General features: G+C 41.4%; 1 protein-coding gene across 3 annotated transcripts in view; it reads left to right on the top strand.

Annotated features, from left to right (window-relative positions):
- rce1a (Ras converting CAAX endopeptidase 1a) overlaps positions 1–18,680 on the top strand; it is a 40,283-nt gene that overhangs the window by 10,368 nt on the left and 11,235 nt on the right. For 2 of the 3 annotated variants that reach the window (XM_079490693.1, XM_079490692.1), the window contains exon 8: positions 1,615–6,133. The exons of the other annotated variant lie outside the window; for it this stretch is intronic. In XM_079490693.1, coding sequence (XP_079346819.1) covers positions 1,615–1,844 — 230 coding nt within the window. In that variant the 3' untranslated portion in view covers positions 1,845–6,133. Of the gene's footprint in view, positions 1–1,614; positions 6,134–18,680 lie in introns of those variants that run through there. 3 annotated transcript variants of the gene reach the window in all.

Below are 18,680 nucleotides of genomic sequence, written 5' to 3'. Positions count from 1 at the left end.
GTGTAGCAGCAAACTGTGATGATAATATACAACATAAAACAAGGTAGTAGTAATAAGTGATCAAAGTGTAGATCATCAAGTAAACCTAATGAGCAAAATAAAACGGCATCAATAATATACACAGACATTGGTGTAGTCACTGTAGTGATTGACCATAGACTAGCATATTACAATTTACAATTTAGGCATTTAGCAGACGCTCTTAATCCAGAGCGATTTACATTAAGCATGGGAATACATCACACATATATATTAAAAAAAAAGAATTACGGTAGGTATCCGGAGAACTCGCCAGTTTACCAACTCGCCGTGATTTAGTGCATTTTAGTTTTTACTTCACCTTCATTTAAATTGCATTGAATTGAGAGAGAGAGGATATAGTTGTTTAGAGTTAACACTAGAGAAAGCTAAAAGTTTAAACATCAAAGTACCGAAACAATGTAATTCATTGGTAAACAATTGAAATGGTAGGTCTACTTATCATTGGTATTCACATACTAACCTTTTTATCATCATCTAGCTTACCATTTAATTGCACAACATAATTTGATCACTTTGGAAATTAACTATAACATCTGTGAGTTTGACATACTACACTGATGAAGACAGCATGTTAGCATAACGATGAAGACATTGATGAAGAATTTTCGCCTTGGCGACTTGGTAAACTGGCGAGTTCTCCGGTATTTGCATATCAAATTTGGAATTGCACTGTCCCTGAGTAACTGAAGTATAATATATATCTATATCAAAAAGGGAAAAACCTTCCAAGGAAGGGACTGCACACTCCAGGGAACAAAGACAGACAACTTACTGCATCAACTTATTTATTAGCACGACGCGTTTCGCCGTGAGCTTCGTCAGGTGCTATATATATAATATATATCTATTTGTCTACAGTATATATAATCTACACTATATGAATATTTATAGAATAGACTATGCAGTGTGCAGAATCACTCTCTCTCTACTATATACTACTACTACTACTATATATATATAGTGTATATATATCTGTGTCTAGTATACACACACATCAGAAAGATGAACAATATGTGGTGCATATGTAGTGCAAACAGACGTATACCGTATTATGCGTTGAACTGTGACAGTTCTAACTTAGCTACTAATGTAGACACGATCCTGATTGCCTGATAAGGTTGAGCACCACTGAACTAGAGCTCTGGCTCCCCTGGAAATTCAGATAGAGTAAGAAGTTAATACTATAGTAATTGACTTCTTTAAGAAAGTCACAGAACTGACAGTCTAAACTAAGGTCTTATTCTGGGATTCGCTTGTGTGTGTACTGTAGTCTGAGAATCAAAGAACAAATATATTCAGAACGATCTGGTATTCCATAATAAATAATAATACTCTGCGAAATCGGCGACTTACATTGAGCCAGACCACCCGAGTGTCTTGTATCTGAGAGCATGGGCCGCCGTGTGAATATGATCAATGAGTGAATTCGTATATTCTGTATACTGTGTGCATGTAAAATGTAGGTAACTTCTCCATGTTACTTCGAATCAAACTTTTATTTGTAGAGCACATTTAAAACGGCAAAAAAGATGCCGCTAGAACACAAACAGATGATGTGTGTGTGTGTCTCAGGTCACCTGGTGGGTCCTGTGCTGTGTCACTCGTTCTGCAACTACATGGGTTTCCCCGCCGTCAGCACGGCCATGGAGCACCAACACCGCTTTACCGTCCTCTCCTGCTACCTGCTGGGCGTCCTCCTCTTCTTCCTCTTCCTCTTCCCGCTCACTGACCCCACTTACTACGGCCTGCCCACTCCCGTCTGCACCCTGTCGTCCTCCCACTCGTCCCTCTGCGTCTCCTGAAGACTCCTCTGCACCTCCCAACGGTGACACGCCACCCCATCCGTCGGGATACAGCCGACAATCTCACATCCACCCGACACCGTCTTGAGAAACGGAGGGTTTGGAACCGGATGGGTTCGAGGGAACGGGGAGGCGCGTTAAGTGGGAGTTCGGGCGCGTGCAGGCGGGAGGGGTTAGGTCAGGTCGCTTCAGGATGTGAACCGACACCCTTGGTGTGGTGTTGTCTCAGGAGTGGGAGTGGATCTGATATCCCTCACAGCCAGGGTGACCCTCAGTACGTCAATATGCGGTCTTAGCGTAGACTCAACCAAGAGGTAACGTTACCCGGTCCCTGACACCAGGCATCCTTTGCGGTTGCGGAGAATGGCTTTGCTGATTCAAGTCAAGAGTTTTTATATATAGAAAGGCATATAGATGTTGATTTATATAGACTGTGATTAAGGTTATCTATCTGCATGTTTCAGTGCTGGTGGTGTTTGTGTTTTTTTGTGGGGTTTTTTTTGGTGTTGGGAGTGGACGAGGGAGGTCGTTTATCTTTTTGCGGGAGTCTATATTTACTTTGTTACCTTCAGCTGTTCTTCAGATCTCTCTCTCTCTCTCTCTCTCTCTCTCTCGAAAAATCTAATCTGAGGCCCCACCGCCTCATTATAACAACCGTGATGCCAGACCATTGGCACAGGTACCAAAAACCACACACATATTATGAATTCAATCCTCTGTGTTCTACTTCCGTCTCTCCATTCCAGACATCCTGCCTGTAGGAGCTTGTAATGTCTAAACCAACAGCACCCTGCAGTGGCTCTTGTGCTTTACTGTACCCATTCTGTAGTCTTTTTCTGGTAAGACTATGGGGGCAAAAAAGGCATTACTTCAAATCGTCTCTGTCGGGTGGAACCCTCATATGTCCACAACTGTTACTTTTCGATTCAGAAATAGCAGATCTGCAATCTCAAAGCACATCACTTCAAACTACATTTCAAGCTTGCAGATCTGATGCTTTTTGTGTGACGCTGTAGTATGATCAAGTACGGCGTTAATTTATGCGAAAAAAACAAAATGTGGACATGAGAGGTTTCTTTGTTGCTCGACAGCAACGGAATGCCTATGGTGCTCCATTCTGTTTTTTGCTGGGGCTGCACAATATTGATAAAACATCCTTCTGCGATATTTTTGCCAAATGTTTGCTTTGCGATATAAACTGCTTCAAACTGTTTCTGCCACACCATTTCATTCTCAGTGCTCAGCAAAACAGCTTGGTGTGGAGTTGGGGACATCAAATAAAACATTTTGTTCCCATAATGTAACTTAATCTCGACGCCTGAGAAATCCCATACCACCAGAACTATCTGTGCGTCGCACCCTCTTGAAAGATCAGTTCATATTGTAATTTGTTTCGGTACTTTTGCGAAGAATTGTACAGCCCTAGTTTTTCCATTTAAAATTTCGATATGTTTATTGGGGAAAGAACCTTTGAAACAAGGTTCACCGACTGTACCATTCCTTTTAAAATGGACGGGAAACTTCTTTAACACTCAGGTGTCATTTATGGAGGCTGGACATTTTGAACCACTACTTTGCATGCTGCTACATACTGTAGGTGCTTGCAAGACAGGAAAGTCCACGTAGTCGGGGCAAGCCATGCCACTTTTAATCATAATACCCCCACACATTCACTCAAAATCCAGTTCTACTTAAAACAGGATTTGTAAATATATTTCACATTGGATAGTGGAAACCTACTTCACCCGCATTGCACTATGTATGCATACCGGAAGATCTTTTACTACCTAAAAGCACTGACACGTTCATCTTCTGGACACTAGAGGATGAATGTGTCAGTGCTTTTAGGTTATTGCAAGATCTTGTACAAGAGGAGTCTTTTTTAAGGTACGTTGTTGATTTCAGGGGGAAATGGTCTGTTGTTCAGTGTCTGGCTTTCGGAATTACTTCATGTGGCAGTCAAGTCTATGGACTTGTAATTGTTTGTTTAGGGTACTAAAGGTGACGTCATGTGGTAGCCAAGTCTATGGATTTCTTTATTCGTTTGTTTAGAGCACTTTAAACAAACATTACCAGGCGCCCCTCACTTCACACGAGTGCGATTGGTTTTTTTTAATTCTCTTTGTAGAGTTTAAATTCTTCACTTTGACCTACAGAGCTCATAGTAGTGAGACCATCCATCGGTGATTATGCATTGAATGTATCCGAACGGGGTGCAATCGTAGAGCCATCTGTTTAGCTGCTCTTTTCATATGGCCATAGCCCACTGCGCCTGTTGAGACGGGTGCTTTTATAAGAACCAGAACAGAACTCTGCTGAATAAGCTACAAGCGTACTGTGAAGAACGAGTCACTTGGATCTTGAGCAATAACTTATATGGGGAGAGAGGGGTTAAATGGACCAAATCAGGACATAATTACCGAAATGAGGAACCTGAAACGTGTGCTATCTGTGTTGAAAATATCTTGAGGCATTATGGAATCATGGCTGTATTTATTTTTGGATAATGTTAAGACATGACATGGGGTTTGCTTACTGCCCACTGGCTGGTTATGTCCACCGTGGCCCCATAAGTAAAATAGTGGGCCAGTCAGTGTGAGTTTGGGTTGGTTGTACCTGTCTAAAGTTTCCACCAGAGGGTGCCAGAGTGTTTTGAAAAAATTACCACCGTTGACTTCTCTCTCTAGTCTGCACTCTCAGTTTAATGGCTGCTCTGGCAAGTGTCATCTGTCACTCTGATGTATTTTCCCTTTAGTTTATACCAGATTACGCCCTGTCCTAATAGGAGAGATTGATGCACAGTACTTGAGTAGTGTGTGTGTGTGTGTGTGTGTGTGTGTGTGTGTGTGTGTGACACCTTGAGTCATCACCAGCTACTCAGTATTCTTTCTTATCACATTGGCTCAGTCAGGAATTCATATTTAGTCATGCATCCCACATAGTATCCTTCACACCCTCCCCATTCTGTATGGATTTATTCTGTTGTGACAACTGCATCTCCAAATGGCAAGCAAGGTCCCAGCACCAATCAAATACAATTTCAGATCAGGGAGAGAAACATGCGTAAAGTAGAAAATCAGACCTGTCTGAAGTGAGTGGTGCAACAGTGCCCCCTCTTAGTACCCAAAACATACATACATGGGACACAGGGACGGACAAAGCTGGGCATTGGAGTGGCTCCACCCTATGGTTGCACCACTCAAAAATATGGATTGAACTCCAAGGCGTTTTCATGCATCTAAATGAGCCAAATGTGCATAGAGGAATGCTTTGTAGACTCGAGGCTTTGGCCCTCAAGGCCTGATTGAAAGGCCATTTTAATGTGGGGTAATATTCACCCTTTCTTTAGTACCTACTAGAAATGTTGTATATGGTTGCTGCCCTGCTCAGGCGTCCTGTCAGCCAGGTGATGGATTACCCTCAGTAGCTACAATCTGCACAAGCCAAGCGGTGTCAATTTCCCATCTGGTCTCAAGGGAGAGGAAGTACAGAAATGTGTTTTTTGATGAAAAATACTTGCATCCTCTGATCAGCCCGCCCAAATTATCCACACTATCTTATTTCGTGCATACAGCCTGTCGCTGACTCCCATTATCATTGCAGTGGGCCTGCATCTATTGCCAGCCTCTTTAAGTGTAAATTATACTTCGCCATACGGCGGTGTCGCTTGTGACACCATGAGGTTTTAAGCTTCAGCACCAGCCGCCAGACCCCAACCCCTGCTGAAGAGAAAGAAATACAGTTCACTGTTTTTCCTCCAGAAATGTATTTTTCTTTTATCCAAGAATAACACATCTATGTTTGCTCTTGAGTAGGTGCATAATCCATAATGTGCTTTATGCACCCTCGACCGAGACGCGCAAATCTATTTTTGCTAAGTGTTAAAGTGTTACGCACAGTCGGCATCTCTGCTATTTTAATATACAACCAGAGGAAGGATAATATAATATATGGAAATTTTGTTTTTCATTTTCAAGTCTAGAGAATTGTAAAGTAGGACAGCTTGTAAAACTATATAGATGTTTATATTGAGGACTATATTTTGTAAGCAGATCTATTTTGGTGACATGAATTGAATGTACACATGTATGACCATTTACCTATGATTATTGATTATTAATTATCATTTACCTATGATTATAGCATTCACCTCACAGTTACAATGCAATTATTTGAATACTCAAAAACAGATTGAATGATACACCATGTTTTAATATGACAATCTTTTGCAGAACCTTTGGAATCACTGCTGATATTACCCGTTTGTAAATAAATGAGCTACTTTTATACATTGGCTGCTGGCTGTGGAGTTATTGCCTGCATGTGTGGAATGTGTCTGTGGCTTCACTCAGAGATCATGTCTCTGGACAATAATTCTCTCCCATTGTTAGCGGAGCTGAGAAGCAATTGTGCAACTATTTGGTTGCGCGCCCTGAGGAACACATTGTTGGTCAGCATCTAGTGACAATGTGGCATTTTATTGTTTTTTAATATGTAGTAACCATTTCGTCATATTAAAGGCTTTTTAACTAAGTCATTTGCTTGAGTGTGCTTGAAGTTTACCCATTTGATGTGACTGCCCTTCATCTATGATTGGAATCGTTACCCTGTGAACTCTAAGCACTCCGCCTGCCTTTTGTTCTTTGTGCAACTGTGGGTGTGTGTGCTCGCTCGCGTGTGTGTGTGCACGCATGCAATGACTCACTGTCATTGTAATGATCCAAACACTAGCATTAATGACATGTCATGTATTCAAATGTTCAACCTGGCATCCCTATTTGGGGCATGCCATTGTAGACAAAGGTGTTGAAAGATTTCCAAATAAAACGGCAACCAAAAATGGCAAAACTACAAGCTTACGACGTGTCGCATCGTGACCCGTTGTGAGCTTGTAGATTGCTTATCGCTAGTATTCATCCTACGGTGGCTTATATATATAGGGCTTAACTAGCTCTGGTCCATAGCCTTAAGACTGGCCCGTCTTAAGGCTATGGGACTCTCAATTAATTGCCCTCGCATGACATGCAGCTCAGCCTATCGACTTCTGGAAAAATATGAATAATGATTTTGCTAATGCTATAGACCAGAGCTATAGGGCTTAACTGGGTGTCTGGCATGGTGCAAATCTATTGGAGGTCAAGGGGGGTTCAATATTAACACATTTTTCCAACTAAGTACATTTGGAAGTTTTTCAAATTTTCAATACTGTACTTTTACTCCACTACCATTATTTGGTTAAGTTACTAGTTGTCGATTTTGATTATTATTACAAAACGTACATAATATCAAATTTGAAAATAGCAGATCTACAAGCTCAAATGTTTTGAGCTTGTAGATCTGCTATTTTAATTTTATTTATAGATATTGAAATGGAAATAATAAAGTAAAGTACTTTTTCCTTTGGTACTTTCAGTATATTTTTATGCCAATACTTCTGTAAAACAAATTGGGTACATCTTCCATACTCAAGCCATTTTTCAGGACACTGAGGACTCGGGAGGTTAGCTGGCAATGAGCCACGTGACTCGACTATGCACACGCCTAGGATGATGTTGCTTCATGAATGAAAGTAGTATGTCCTGACTCCTGAATAGATTTCTTTTTTATTATCTAAAAAAAATGTTTTAACCCACTAGTACAAATGCCTTCTAAATCTGTAGTTCTCACAATTCCAAAAATAGCAGATGTACAAGCTTGCAGCGCGGCACGAGGTGACATGCTGTGAACTGCTTTTTTAAACGGCCAACATATACAATCTAAAATGACATGGGCGCTTTCCCGGGTTTTAATGGAGGAATGTCTCTCCATCCCTCTTGTACTGCCCTGCTATGTGTACTGCGCACTGCTATTGCCTTCAGTAATAATCCTATGCCCTTGAGCCAATAGGAATGAGAGGTCTCCCTCCACTCCTCACTGGCCTCTTACAGTATGTACTGTAGGAAACGATCTGTTTTTTCTTTGCAGTTCATGTGCTGTGAATTGTACAGTGCATGTGGTTCTGATAACGTCCTCCTGAGCGAGTGTCTCTTTCTATTTGTCTCTTAATTTCCCCCTGATGGCCATGTAGACTTCATGTAACGTCCTCTCCTCGCTGCAGCCGTACACTGGACAACATCTGTGCGGTGCACTTTAGACCGTTGTTTCTCAACCTATGGGTCAGGAGGACCCAGGGGTTCTTTTGACAGAGCCTCTGACAAAGTACAATTTGGCCAGAAGAAGGTCATTGGAGAATATATATTATTTAGTATAATGGGTTTCATTGATTGATTGCTTTATTTACAGTTTGTAAATGGTACCATGGTACAATTATTATAGAATGTGCTTAATGTTGAATGAATAACGTCGCTCAGTGCTGCCTTGAAATTTTCTATTAAATGCAAAGGTCTTGACATTTAAAGTTGTATTTAACATTTACAATTTTAAGCATTTAGCAGATGCTGTTGGGTACAGGGATCATTAGAAAAGAATACCAGCACTCTCTTTATATTCCATAGGATTCTCTTGTTTATTAAGGTTTCCCCCAGCAGCAAACAAACGGACGTTTGAGTATGTCAAGGTACATGGATCTTTCCATGTATTTGGCATGATGCCAAGGCACATGATCTCATCATTGTTAATTAATGGCCCCTTACCCTTCAGGACGGGAACCCCTTTTGGGGTAGTTGTTGCTATGTACGGTATATAGCAACACACATTCTTTTGTCATTTTTGAATAAATATTTGAAGGTTGCCGGAAAACTTAGGTCAGGATGTAGAAAGCGTTTTTAGAATCGGCCTCAGTGGTAAATGGGTTAATATCTCGTTTGTGTGCCTGCGGGACATTAGTGAGTCACTTATCTGATCATTTCTAAGACCTTACTTTTCGCAAAATTGCAGATATCTATATTTATATATATATATAGTCTGAAAATAGCTGATCTACAAGCCTACAACACAATACAATGAATACATTGCATCCACGACATGTTGTGGGCTTGTAGATTTACTATTTCTGTCGAGACACTGTTGTACAATGGATATAAATTAAGCATTAGTGACTTCCAGCTGAATATGTTAATAGGTTATATATATGCACACACACACACACACACACACACACACACACACACACACACACACACACACACACACGTACAGGTTTCTGTACATTTATCAACCACAACAACATCTGGTGGTGTATTAGCTGTCAAAGATGCAAATACTTTTACTTCTACTACATCTCAGATCCAAATATTGTACTTTTACTCCACTACATTTATTAGATAGCTTTAGTTACTAGTTTCTAGATTATGAGTATATTACAAAACATACATTAGCCACTTCAGACCTACTGGTATATACATTTCGGCCATTTGAAAATAACCGATCTACAAGCTCACATTGAGGCGCGATGCAACGCATTGTGAGCTTGTAGATAGGCTAATTTCTAAATATTTTTATACATTTGAAAATTGGAAATGAGTCATTCGCATAATGACACAGGGTACTTTCTACTTTTGGTACTTTTAAGTACATTTTGATACCAATACCTTTGTACTTTTACTCAAGTAAGTCTTTAATTCCGGAGTACTTCTACATTGAAGTATTGATACTTTTACTTAAGTAAAGAAAATTCTGAGTATACTTTTTCCACCACTGATGGTAGGTTACAGGGGCGTGCACAGACATTTAGAGGGGCAGGTGCTCAAGGGAAAAAAAGGGCACCTTGTGCAGCGCGTGGAACCGGCCGGTTGCCTAAATAGTGTGGGATTTATAGATTCTGGGGACTAAATAATATATTAGAAGCTTTTTATTAAGAATTGATCAATGTCACCATGGTCCACATACTGTACAGTGTACACTGTACAAAAGGGCACATTGCCAAAAGGGCAGGGGGTGCTCTAGCACCCCCTAGTGTCTATCTGTGCACACCACTGGTAGGTTAGTCGATAGGCCAAACAACTTCCTGTCATATACAGTACGTCTGGTTGGTAGAACCAACATTGACGCCGGGGCATTTTCTTCTTTTTTGGCATGTGATTATAAATAAATATTATCTGTCAGAAGGGGGTGAGAGTTTTTCTTGAGGGCATGTAGTACAGTATGTGTTCCCATTCTATTGCCAGTAGTAATAGTAGTAGAGTCTAGACTGTTGGACACAGTCCTACAACCAGCAGTGGTTCTCAGTCTTTATCCCATTTTGGGTGAACCCCTTCTGGTGTTAGCATTATGTTATGCTTTAGCTATTGAAAAATAGCAGATCTACAAGCTCATAGCGTGCCACCGAGTGGCGCGCTTCGAGCTTGTAGGTCTGTTATTTTTGAAAAATCGAAGAACGACTGACATAGAAACATAGCTTTTTCAGAAAACTGTCAGGATGTAGAAGACATTTTTAGAATCTGATCTCAGGTCAAAATGGGATTTATGCCCAAGGCACACCAAAGAGCACGTCAAAATCTCAAGGCACACCTCTGTTCATATCCATGCAAAATAGCCTCCATCACACGTGCTACGTGTGATAGCATTCTCAGGTTCTCAATACTTTTTAATTTACTGATGCCAAATAAAAGGTTATGTCCTATTGTTATGAGCTTGGACATTTGCTATTGACGTTTTTTTTCTTTTGTTGTTTCTTACAAAATAAATAAAGTAACATTTAGGATTTTTGCCAATAATAACATGGCCAAAATAGGTATTCCATGTTGAAAGTAGTTGAAATTTATTTTAGGGTATAGCATTTCACTTCTGTGGGGAAGTGAGTATGCTCATTGTGACTGTAGGGCGCAGTTTACTATGAAAACCTGCAAAACAGTCTTTCATGCCTCGTGACACGCTCCATATATGGCCAATACAGAATTAATTCCATATGTTGATCTGACCTCATCTAACCCTGTACACTCAAGACACTGCCCCCGCTTCCGCCCTTGGATCTCCATATATGGAGCTGACCTGTTCTGACATTTAATATGTTGATCTGACCTCCCTTTTGATGTCAATCAATCACGACACCTTAATTCAAGTGGCACATATTTAACATTTAAATAGAAATATTCTTTAGGGGCATGTCATGTGATCTACCTGCACAGCATTTGTGATCTACTGGTAGATCGCAATCTACTTTTTGGGCACTCCTGTGTATAGGCGGACCAACCAGGACTGAGTCTGTGCCTGTGCTGTATAGAGCATCCCACTCCCTTCTGTGGCTTACAGATCTTGAAAACATGACTAACTAGAAAAAGTGCCCTTCTGGGCACAGGTCTCCACCAGGAGGATAGGACTGTGTGAGATGTTTGGCAAAATGTTTAGGATTAATATAAACATGTTTTTGAGGCATTTTGTTCCAAAAATGTGTTTTGCAAAAATCAACCTGTTGGTGGCGCTATAACAGGCCAATGTGAAAAGGGTGGGATATATTCCTCAGCCTAGTAAGAAAATGTGTGAAAGATTTCACGTAAATTGCATGCTGCGTTCATGATTTGAGGCTTTTGTTCAAAACGGGGCAATCTTGCAAACTGTGAAAGCTAATTATAGCCAATTAGGATGGAATATGAAATATCGGACAGATCCGACTTGAGCACATGACCATAGAGATAGTGTGTAACGATTTGTGAGATTTTTGGACAGAATCTGGAGGAGTAATATCAAAAAATGTGTTTTACAAAAGTCGGCCTCCTGGTGGCACTATAAAAGGCAGATGCGGAAAATGCAGGTCAACGGTTTGTCCTTGGCCTCTAGGGAGTGTGCATGCAACGTTTCACGCAGATCGGTGCAGTTTTAGGTAAAACATGTGAAAAGCTGCCTCATGGTGGCGCTATAACAGGCCGTTCTGGAAAATGTGGGGCAGAGGTTCATCGTTGGCATCCAGGGAGTGTGTGTGCAAAGTGTGGCATCGACCGGGTTAACGGTGCCGGAGATTAGCTGGTAACGGACGGACGGAAGGACACACACACGGACACACGGACGGACACACACACACACACACACACGGACGGAGTGCAAAACATACTCTCTCCCCATGCCTTCGGCCTGGTGGAGACAATGACAAAATAAGTCCCATACCTATTGGGAGAAGAGAAATACAACAATGTGCGTAGCAGCAAGATTTGTGAGCTGTTGCGATAAAAGGTTAGCCAATGGAATACAACCACCCAAGGACTACTATCTGTATCGAGTAGACCTCTAGGACCTACTCCATGTGTAAACAGAGCTGCTACCTTTAAGCATATTTTAAATGTGAGGAATTTTTTTGTATACCATTTAAATAGTTCTGAGAAAGAATGCTGCCTGCTGCTATTTGTCCCAAAATGACTGAGAAAGATTGGTGCTATTTGTTTCAAAAAGCTTTATACCCTGTATACATGTAACGATGCAATGTGACAGCTCTGTTTACACAATGCTGTAACCCCTCCAACTGTATATACTTTCCCCATTTTCAACTGTTTTTATTATATTTTGACAATTTTGGCAATGTAAACGTATGTTGTCTCGTGCCAATAAAGCTCCTTTGAACATGCATGCCAAGGATGTGTGCAGAAAGGCAGTGACGTGGATGGTCGTGATTCAGATTGAAATGATGCAGTGATGGGCTCTGCCCCCTACGCGGTAGATGTCCTGAAGTGGACCCTCAAAAGATCATTATCATTAACTTAATTATCATAAGCTATTTCCATTGTGAGGATTCCATTATCATTACTGTGGAACTCTGTCTGCATCCTAGCATTTCTGTTTATTTTTTATTTTTTACAACAGCTGGAGTAATTGCTGCCTTGTGTAATCTCAAATTGAGCCTGACTTTTACAACTCACCATTGGTTGGCTTCAATTTCACAGTCCTGTCCAGTTCAGTAGATTTCCAGATAATATAAAATTGTATCTCCTCTACACAGGGTGTTTGTTTTTCTCACTCAAATTGTATCCAATCCCATAAAAACATAAATCAAACTTCAAGACTGAGATTTGCGGGGGCACGGTGGCACAGTCGGTAGTGCTGTCGCCTCACAGCTAGAAGGCTCTGGGTTCGATTCCCGCTGGGGACGCTGTGGGCGCTGGCGGCGTGTCCTCTCCTCCGCGTCATCAGTGCCCATACCCGAGGCGGGGTTGGAGTTTGCATGTTCTCCCCGTGTCCCCTAGGGTAGGTACCCTCACAAAAAACATGCAGTAATCCTGGTCTCTAAACTGCCTCCCCCTGGCCAGCCGGGGCGCCCGATGGAGGGGAAAGAACTGGTTGGAATAACGTGTTCCTTCCATGCGCTACGTCCAATCAGGGAAACTCCCCCCTGTCAGGTGTAAAGGAGCAACCTGGACACTCATGCATGAAGGAAGCATGAGTTCAAGTCCGTTGCTCTCCCCAGGTTGGCGGAGGGTGTGTAGAGCCCAGGATCACATTAGATAATTGACACATGGGTGAAAAATGGGTTACAAAATCGTGGGATAATTTTTTTTTATAAAAAATTTAAAAAAAGACTGAGATTTGAGATATCAAGAAAGTACAGACGCTAGGGATTACCGTATATTGCACAGTAGTCCAGCTGAGGTGAGACTGTCTATACAGAGTGTACACAGTGACTCATCTGGTTTAACAACTTCGCCTATTTTCAACTTCTCAGCTATAGTAACATCATTGGTATGCAGTTGACCCTGATGAAGGCCCATGCAGGCCGAAATGCGTTCGTCGTGTTTTTAACCCTTGTTTTTAATATATTTGATGAAATAAAGGATTTTTTTCTACTTCAACTGGACAGAGCTGCCTTGGACCCTCAAGGTATAGAACTTTTTAAGAACTCTTGTGGTTTATCATTGGTATGCAGGTTTGGTCATTTCAAACAAGATTTCAAACTTTGTTTTAAATGTTTTACTAATGCAAGAATTGGCTTTATGTAATGCCAACTTTCCGGGAAGAGAGAGGCTGTATAGTTTAGCTTAGAATCCCTTAATTAATCTGTTAATGATGCCATCTTATAATGAGCATTACAGCGGACTGATTATACGAAGATAACGTTGGAAATGGGTGAAGTGTTCATTTAAACACTTCATCGACCGGGTCCCTCAGGGGTCTATACTAGGCCCCCTCTGTTTTCCACCCCAACAGCAAATATATTCCCCTAAAATAACTGATCTACAAGCACATAACGGTGTCTGTGTATGATACGTATTAAACGGTACATCTCGGCGAGGACATTCTGTTCTGTACATGAGCCAGTGGAAATATTAAGGACCTGTGTGTGGGTTGACCACCGGACACCCGATCCCCCTCCCCCACACACAAACACACACACACATGGGATTTTTACGAAGCTGGCTTCCGGCCACACTTCATCACCTGTTCCATTACAATCACCAATCACTCTGCTTCTCATCTGATTGAGCAGGGGTAATCAGAACCAAGTCAAAACAGAGAAAAACAGAGAGAGGTACTGCGTGCGTGTGTGTGTGTGGTGGGTGGGGAATGGCGGGGCAAATAATAGGCACGGAGGCAGTGATGAGCACAACAGCACTACTCCTCTTCAGCTCCATCCATTAAATGTGACAAATTATTGTTCTTTATGCATCTTATAAAACGGCCCCACACCTCCTGAAACATTTCTTGTTTGTCCTTAAGAATGTATGCAATCTTTTCCAAAGGTAAACAATTCCCTGAACCACTGTGTAATACTTGTCTGGCTAATCTCATTAGCTGCTGTATTAAAATCACAGGCAGTGTAGGAGATGTAATATTGATCTCCCTCTGGGCTGTGGTCTTAAATTGATCTGCTCCTGAACTGATAAACAAACATAGCTAAATTATTTTCACTCGGGCAGTATTGATTCCCAGCTCCTCCTGTCAACATGTACAAGTGCCCTTGAGCAATACACTGAACTAACTAAAGCCCAAACCACACCAAAGGTTAAGGACAGGAGCAGGCGCTAGTCCGAGGTGCGGACGCATGTCGAACCAATGCTCCGTCGGACCATAGTATGCCTCCCCCATTGGTGTGGAGAGATGAAGGCTGCAGGTTCAATCAGTGTTTATTGGAGAAGCTCTAAAAAAAACGGGAAAGCATCTGTATAATTTCAAATTATTGTGTGGGGGCATTATAAATGGCAGATATACAAGCTAATAGCGCGTCACTTCATGCCACGTTGCACACTTGTACATCTGTTATTTTTTTTTACATTTTTGTGAGAACTACTGATTTAGAAGGCATTTGTAGAATCTGCCTCAGGTCTTAATGGGATAATCAGGTAATAAGAATGCACTGTTTATTGGAATTCCGTTCTGTATAGCTCTTTTTCCTCTTTAGACCAAATCTAAAAATAAAATAGCAGCTCTCCAAGTTCACAATCACGCATTGTGAGCTTATAGATCTGCTATTTCTTGGCAAATGTTCCCCCAGAATATGGGATGCCAGGATGCTAAGTGGTTAAAAAAAATCACAATTTGCATCATCACTTTTGTCTTCAATGTTTGTGTTTACACAAAAACTCAAAACTGACCATTCATTGTCAATGGCATTCAATTTTTGTGTTTGCACAAACACTCACAACTGGCCATTCATTGTCAATGGCATTCAATGTTTGTGTTTGGACAATGTTTGTGTTTACACAAACCCTCAAAGCTGGACATAGGAGGGACCCTCAAAAATAAAATAAAAGTTCCTTTCACACAAGCATTTGGTGTTCCTGCTGTAGTAACTCTGAGGACCCTCTAGGGGTCCCTGTTGAAGACCCCACCCTAAATGACATGCCAAAATAGCTACACCAGGTAGAAGAAAGTGGTGAAATGTGAAGCTATTTGTACGCTCCAGGGCACATGATGATGGTCTTCTACCCACAAAAGCCAATGTTTACCTCAAGTCTCTCACCCGGAGGCATTGAATTAGTGTCTACCTGTCCTTGGATGACTTTTCCCCCTAGTCATTCTGAACTGTGTGAAAGATAAGGGTGTTTGAAAGGGATTAAATCATGCCGTTCCATTTCGCTTCACTCAGTTGTGTGTGTGTGTGTGTGTGTGTGTGTGTGTGTGTGTGTGTGTGTGTGTGTGTGTGTGTGCGTGTGTGCGTGTGTGCGTGTGTGCGTGTGTGCGTGTGTGCGTGCGTGCGTGCGTGCGTGCGTGCGTGCGTGCGTGCGTGCGTGCGTGCGTGTGTGTGAGAGAGACAGACAGACAGACAGACAGACAGAAAGTGAGAATGTGGTGATACATGCTGTGCGATAGAAATAGGTGTTTGTTTTTCATTGTATTGTGGCACTTTGTGCCATTTCACCATGTCAAAGGTTCCAAACCTGTATGCCGCGGGCTCCACTGAGGATATTGCAAGTGTGACACCAAATACTAACACAAAGATTACATTAATATATTTTAAAAAGTAAATAAATGCCATTGTATTTTTTTTTTGCTGCCGTGTTCATCTTTCAGATGGGTGGGCCATGAACACACAGCTAATTCACCATATTCACACGGCGTCCATCAGATGGGTGGGCCATGAACACACAGCTAATTCACCATATTCACACAGCGTCCATCTTTCAGATGGGTGGGCCATGAACACACAGCTAATTCACCATATTCACACGGCGGCCATCTTGCCGGTAAGTGATGTGAAGCAATGTGAAGTGTTTTGGTTAAAACAAAAAGGTTTTTGTTAAAAGGTTAAATCACTATTCTGATAGTAATCATTGCTATAGAGCTGGAGAGACAGGGAGACACTGGACACTATAGTATGGGGTGTTTCTTCAGTGTCAAATCAGGTGACAAATGTTCAGCCAATCAGGAGAGAGTAGCCATTTGTCAGCTACTTGTATATTGTTCCAGTTCCAATTTTGTCTGCTCATTTCTTTGTGTCATCACTTACAATTCCACTTGTTTAATCTGTATCCTGATTAGATAAATTTGGTATCTCGAGTCCCGACTTGAAAATGCATGTTTTGTTTAATAAAAAGCTGGAGAGACACGGAGACTCCTGTTACTGAACAAACACTCAATGAGTACTATCACAATATAGACCTTTTTAACACTTTTTTTTTTAAAACCAAAGAAAAACACTTGCCCTACCATTAAGTTAATGAAATGACATCCTGTTGCCACCCTGCTTTTTCAATGCAAAATGCCAACATGGCCGCCGTGTGAATATGGTCTATATTATATACCCACCATTTGCTACACACAGAACCACATACACGCACTGAGTCACACTGCAACACGCTGTGAGCTTATAGATCTGTTATTTCTAGTGCGTGACACCAGCACGCAACTAAGTAATCTAAATCAGGCATAACTCTAACACCCTAACTCTAACAACCCATCGGCAAAAGGGGGGGATCATTTGAATTCGCCTCCGTGTCGGCCCGTAAACTCTCCTTCAGCCCTCCTCTTCCAGTGGTCTTCATTCCTAACAACAACTCTACACATTGTAATGGGAGTTGCCGACAGATTCAGCTGCGTAGTTCTGAATCTGTCTTGAGAGATTACTCAACCTATAACCTAACCTTGAAATGCTTAATCCTAACCATAAACCAGACCTGAACATTTGACTAATTGTAAGCCAAACTATTTTTTGGACTCTTCACAATGTATATGACTCAAATTCTATTATACTTGTCGACACATTTGGCCCTCGCAACAAGACAGACTCTCTCACACAAGATCTTCTAACACTGGGGCACACACGCACACACACAACACACACACACACACATGCACGCCTTTGTGTGATCAAAGGCTAAATTATGACCACATTATTCATTTACGACACCTGCTCGCCGCAATATCAATATATAACAGATGAATCTGAGACGATCCCCAATTACAGCGACCCTCTCTTTCTCCATCAGAGGCACTGGCAGGCATATTAGGAGCCGATGGCAAATGTTAACTCCACCGAGAGCCTGCAGATGTTCAGGAGAATTAGGAAGCATCTGGCATGAAAAATGCAGATATATCATACGTGGCATAATAAATCTGTCCTCGCTTCTCACGCCATCGCATCTCATTGCTCTGACGACCGTATTTCTCAAAGTTGGGTCCGGGGACCTCCCGGGACCCTTGATGGGCTTCCAGGAGGTCCCCAGCAAACTTTGTATAGCGTCACAATCAGTTTAACGCTTTTCTATACTTTGGCTATTCGAAAATAGTAGATGTGAAAGCTCAAAGTGTGTCGCATCGAGTTTGTAGATCTGCTGTTTTCGATACATTTAGAAAAATTGTGAAGAAAATGAGAATAATTTTGAACATATTTAATAATGCAAATCTTTTCAGATGGGGGTCCAAATACAGTAATTTGTGGGTCCTTGAAAGCTTAAGAAGCAATGAACTGCCATTCCCAACCGGTGGGCCGGGATCCACTGGTGGGCCGTGATTGAATTGTAAGTGGGCCCCCGAATAGTTGGCAAAACACAACGATTTAAATGATAATATAACATTTAATATTACAACATTAATGTAAAATTAACCCCATACATTCTTTCTTGCATTGAAAAATGTTTTTCCATTTTTATACCGAAAAAATAGGAACTTAAAGTACTACCAAAAAGTACTGCTTAACACCCAAATGCACTGCAGACTTGCACTTATGAAGACCTTTAGGTCGATACGCGTTGCAAACATTGTTGCTAAGCTTGCTCAAAATAAAACTTTAATATTTTTTCATTCAAGATGGAGATGTTATAATCCTATAACGAGTGGTACAGGACTACAGGTGATACATTACATAAGAGCATCCAGAGTGAACCGCAGCTGAGAGCATGATGCGCTCTTGGGGCTCCATTCTCGTCACCGCTAAACCCCTTATCCCTAAACTTCTTTGCCTTTTTTAACTATTTTGCAAAACATTTTTTAATAGTTCAACTAGCCGATCTACATTGACATGTTGTGAGCTTGTAGACT

This window comes from Electrona antarctica (assembly GCF_951216825.1).
Source record: "Electrona antarctica genome assembly, chromosome: 21".
Taxonomy (NCBI): Eukaryota; Metazoa; Chordata; class Actinopteri; order Myctophiformes; family Myctophidae; genus Electrona; species Electrona antarctica.
This window is presented reverse-complemented; position numbering and strand designations above follow the sequence as displayed.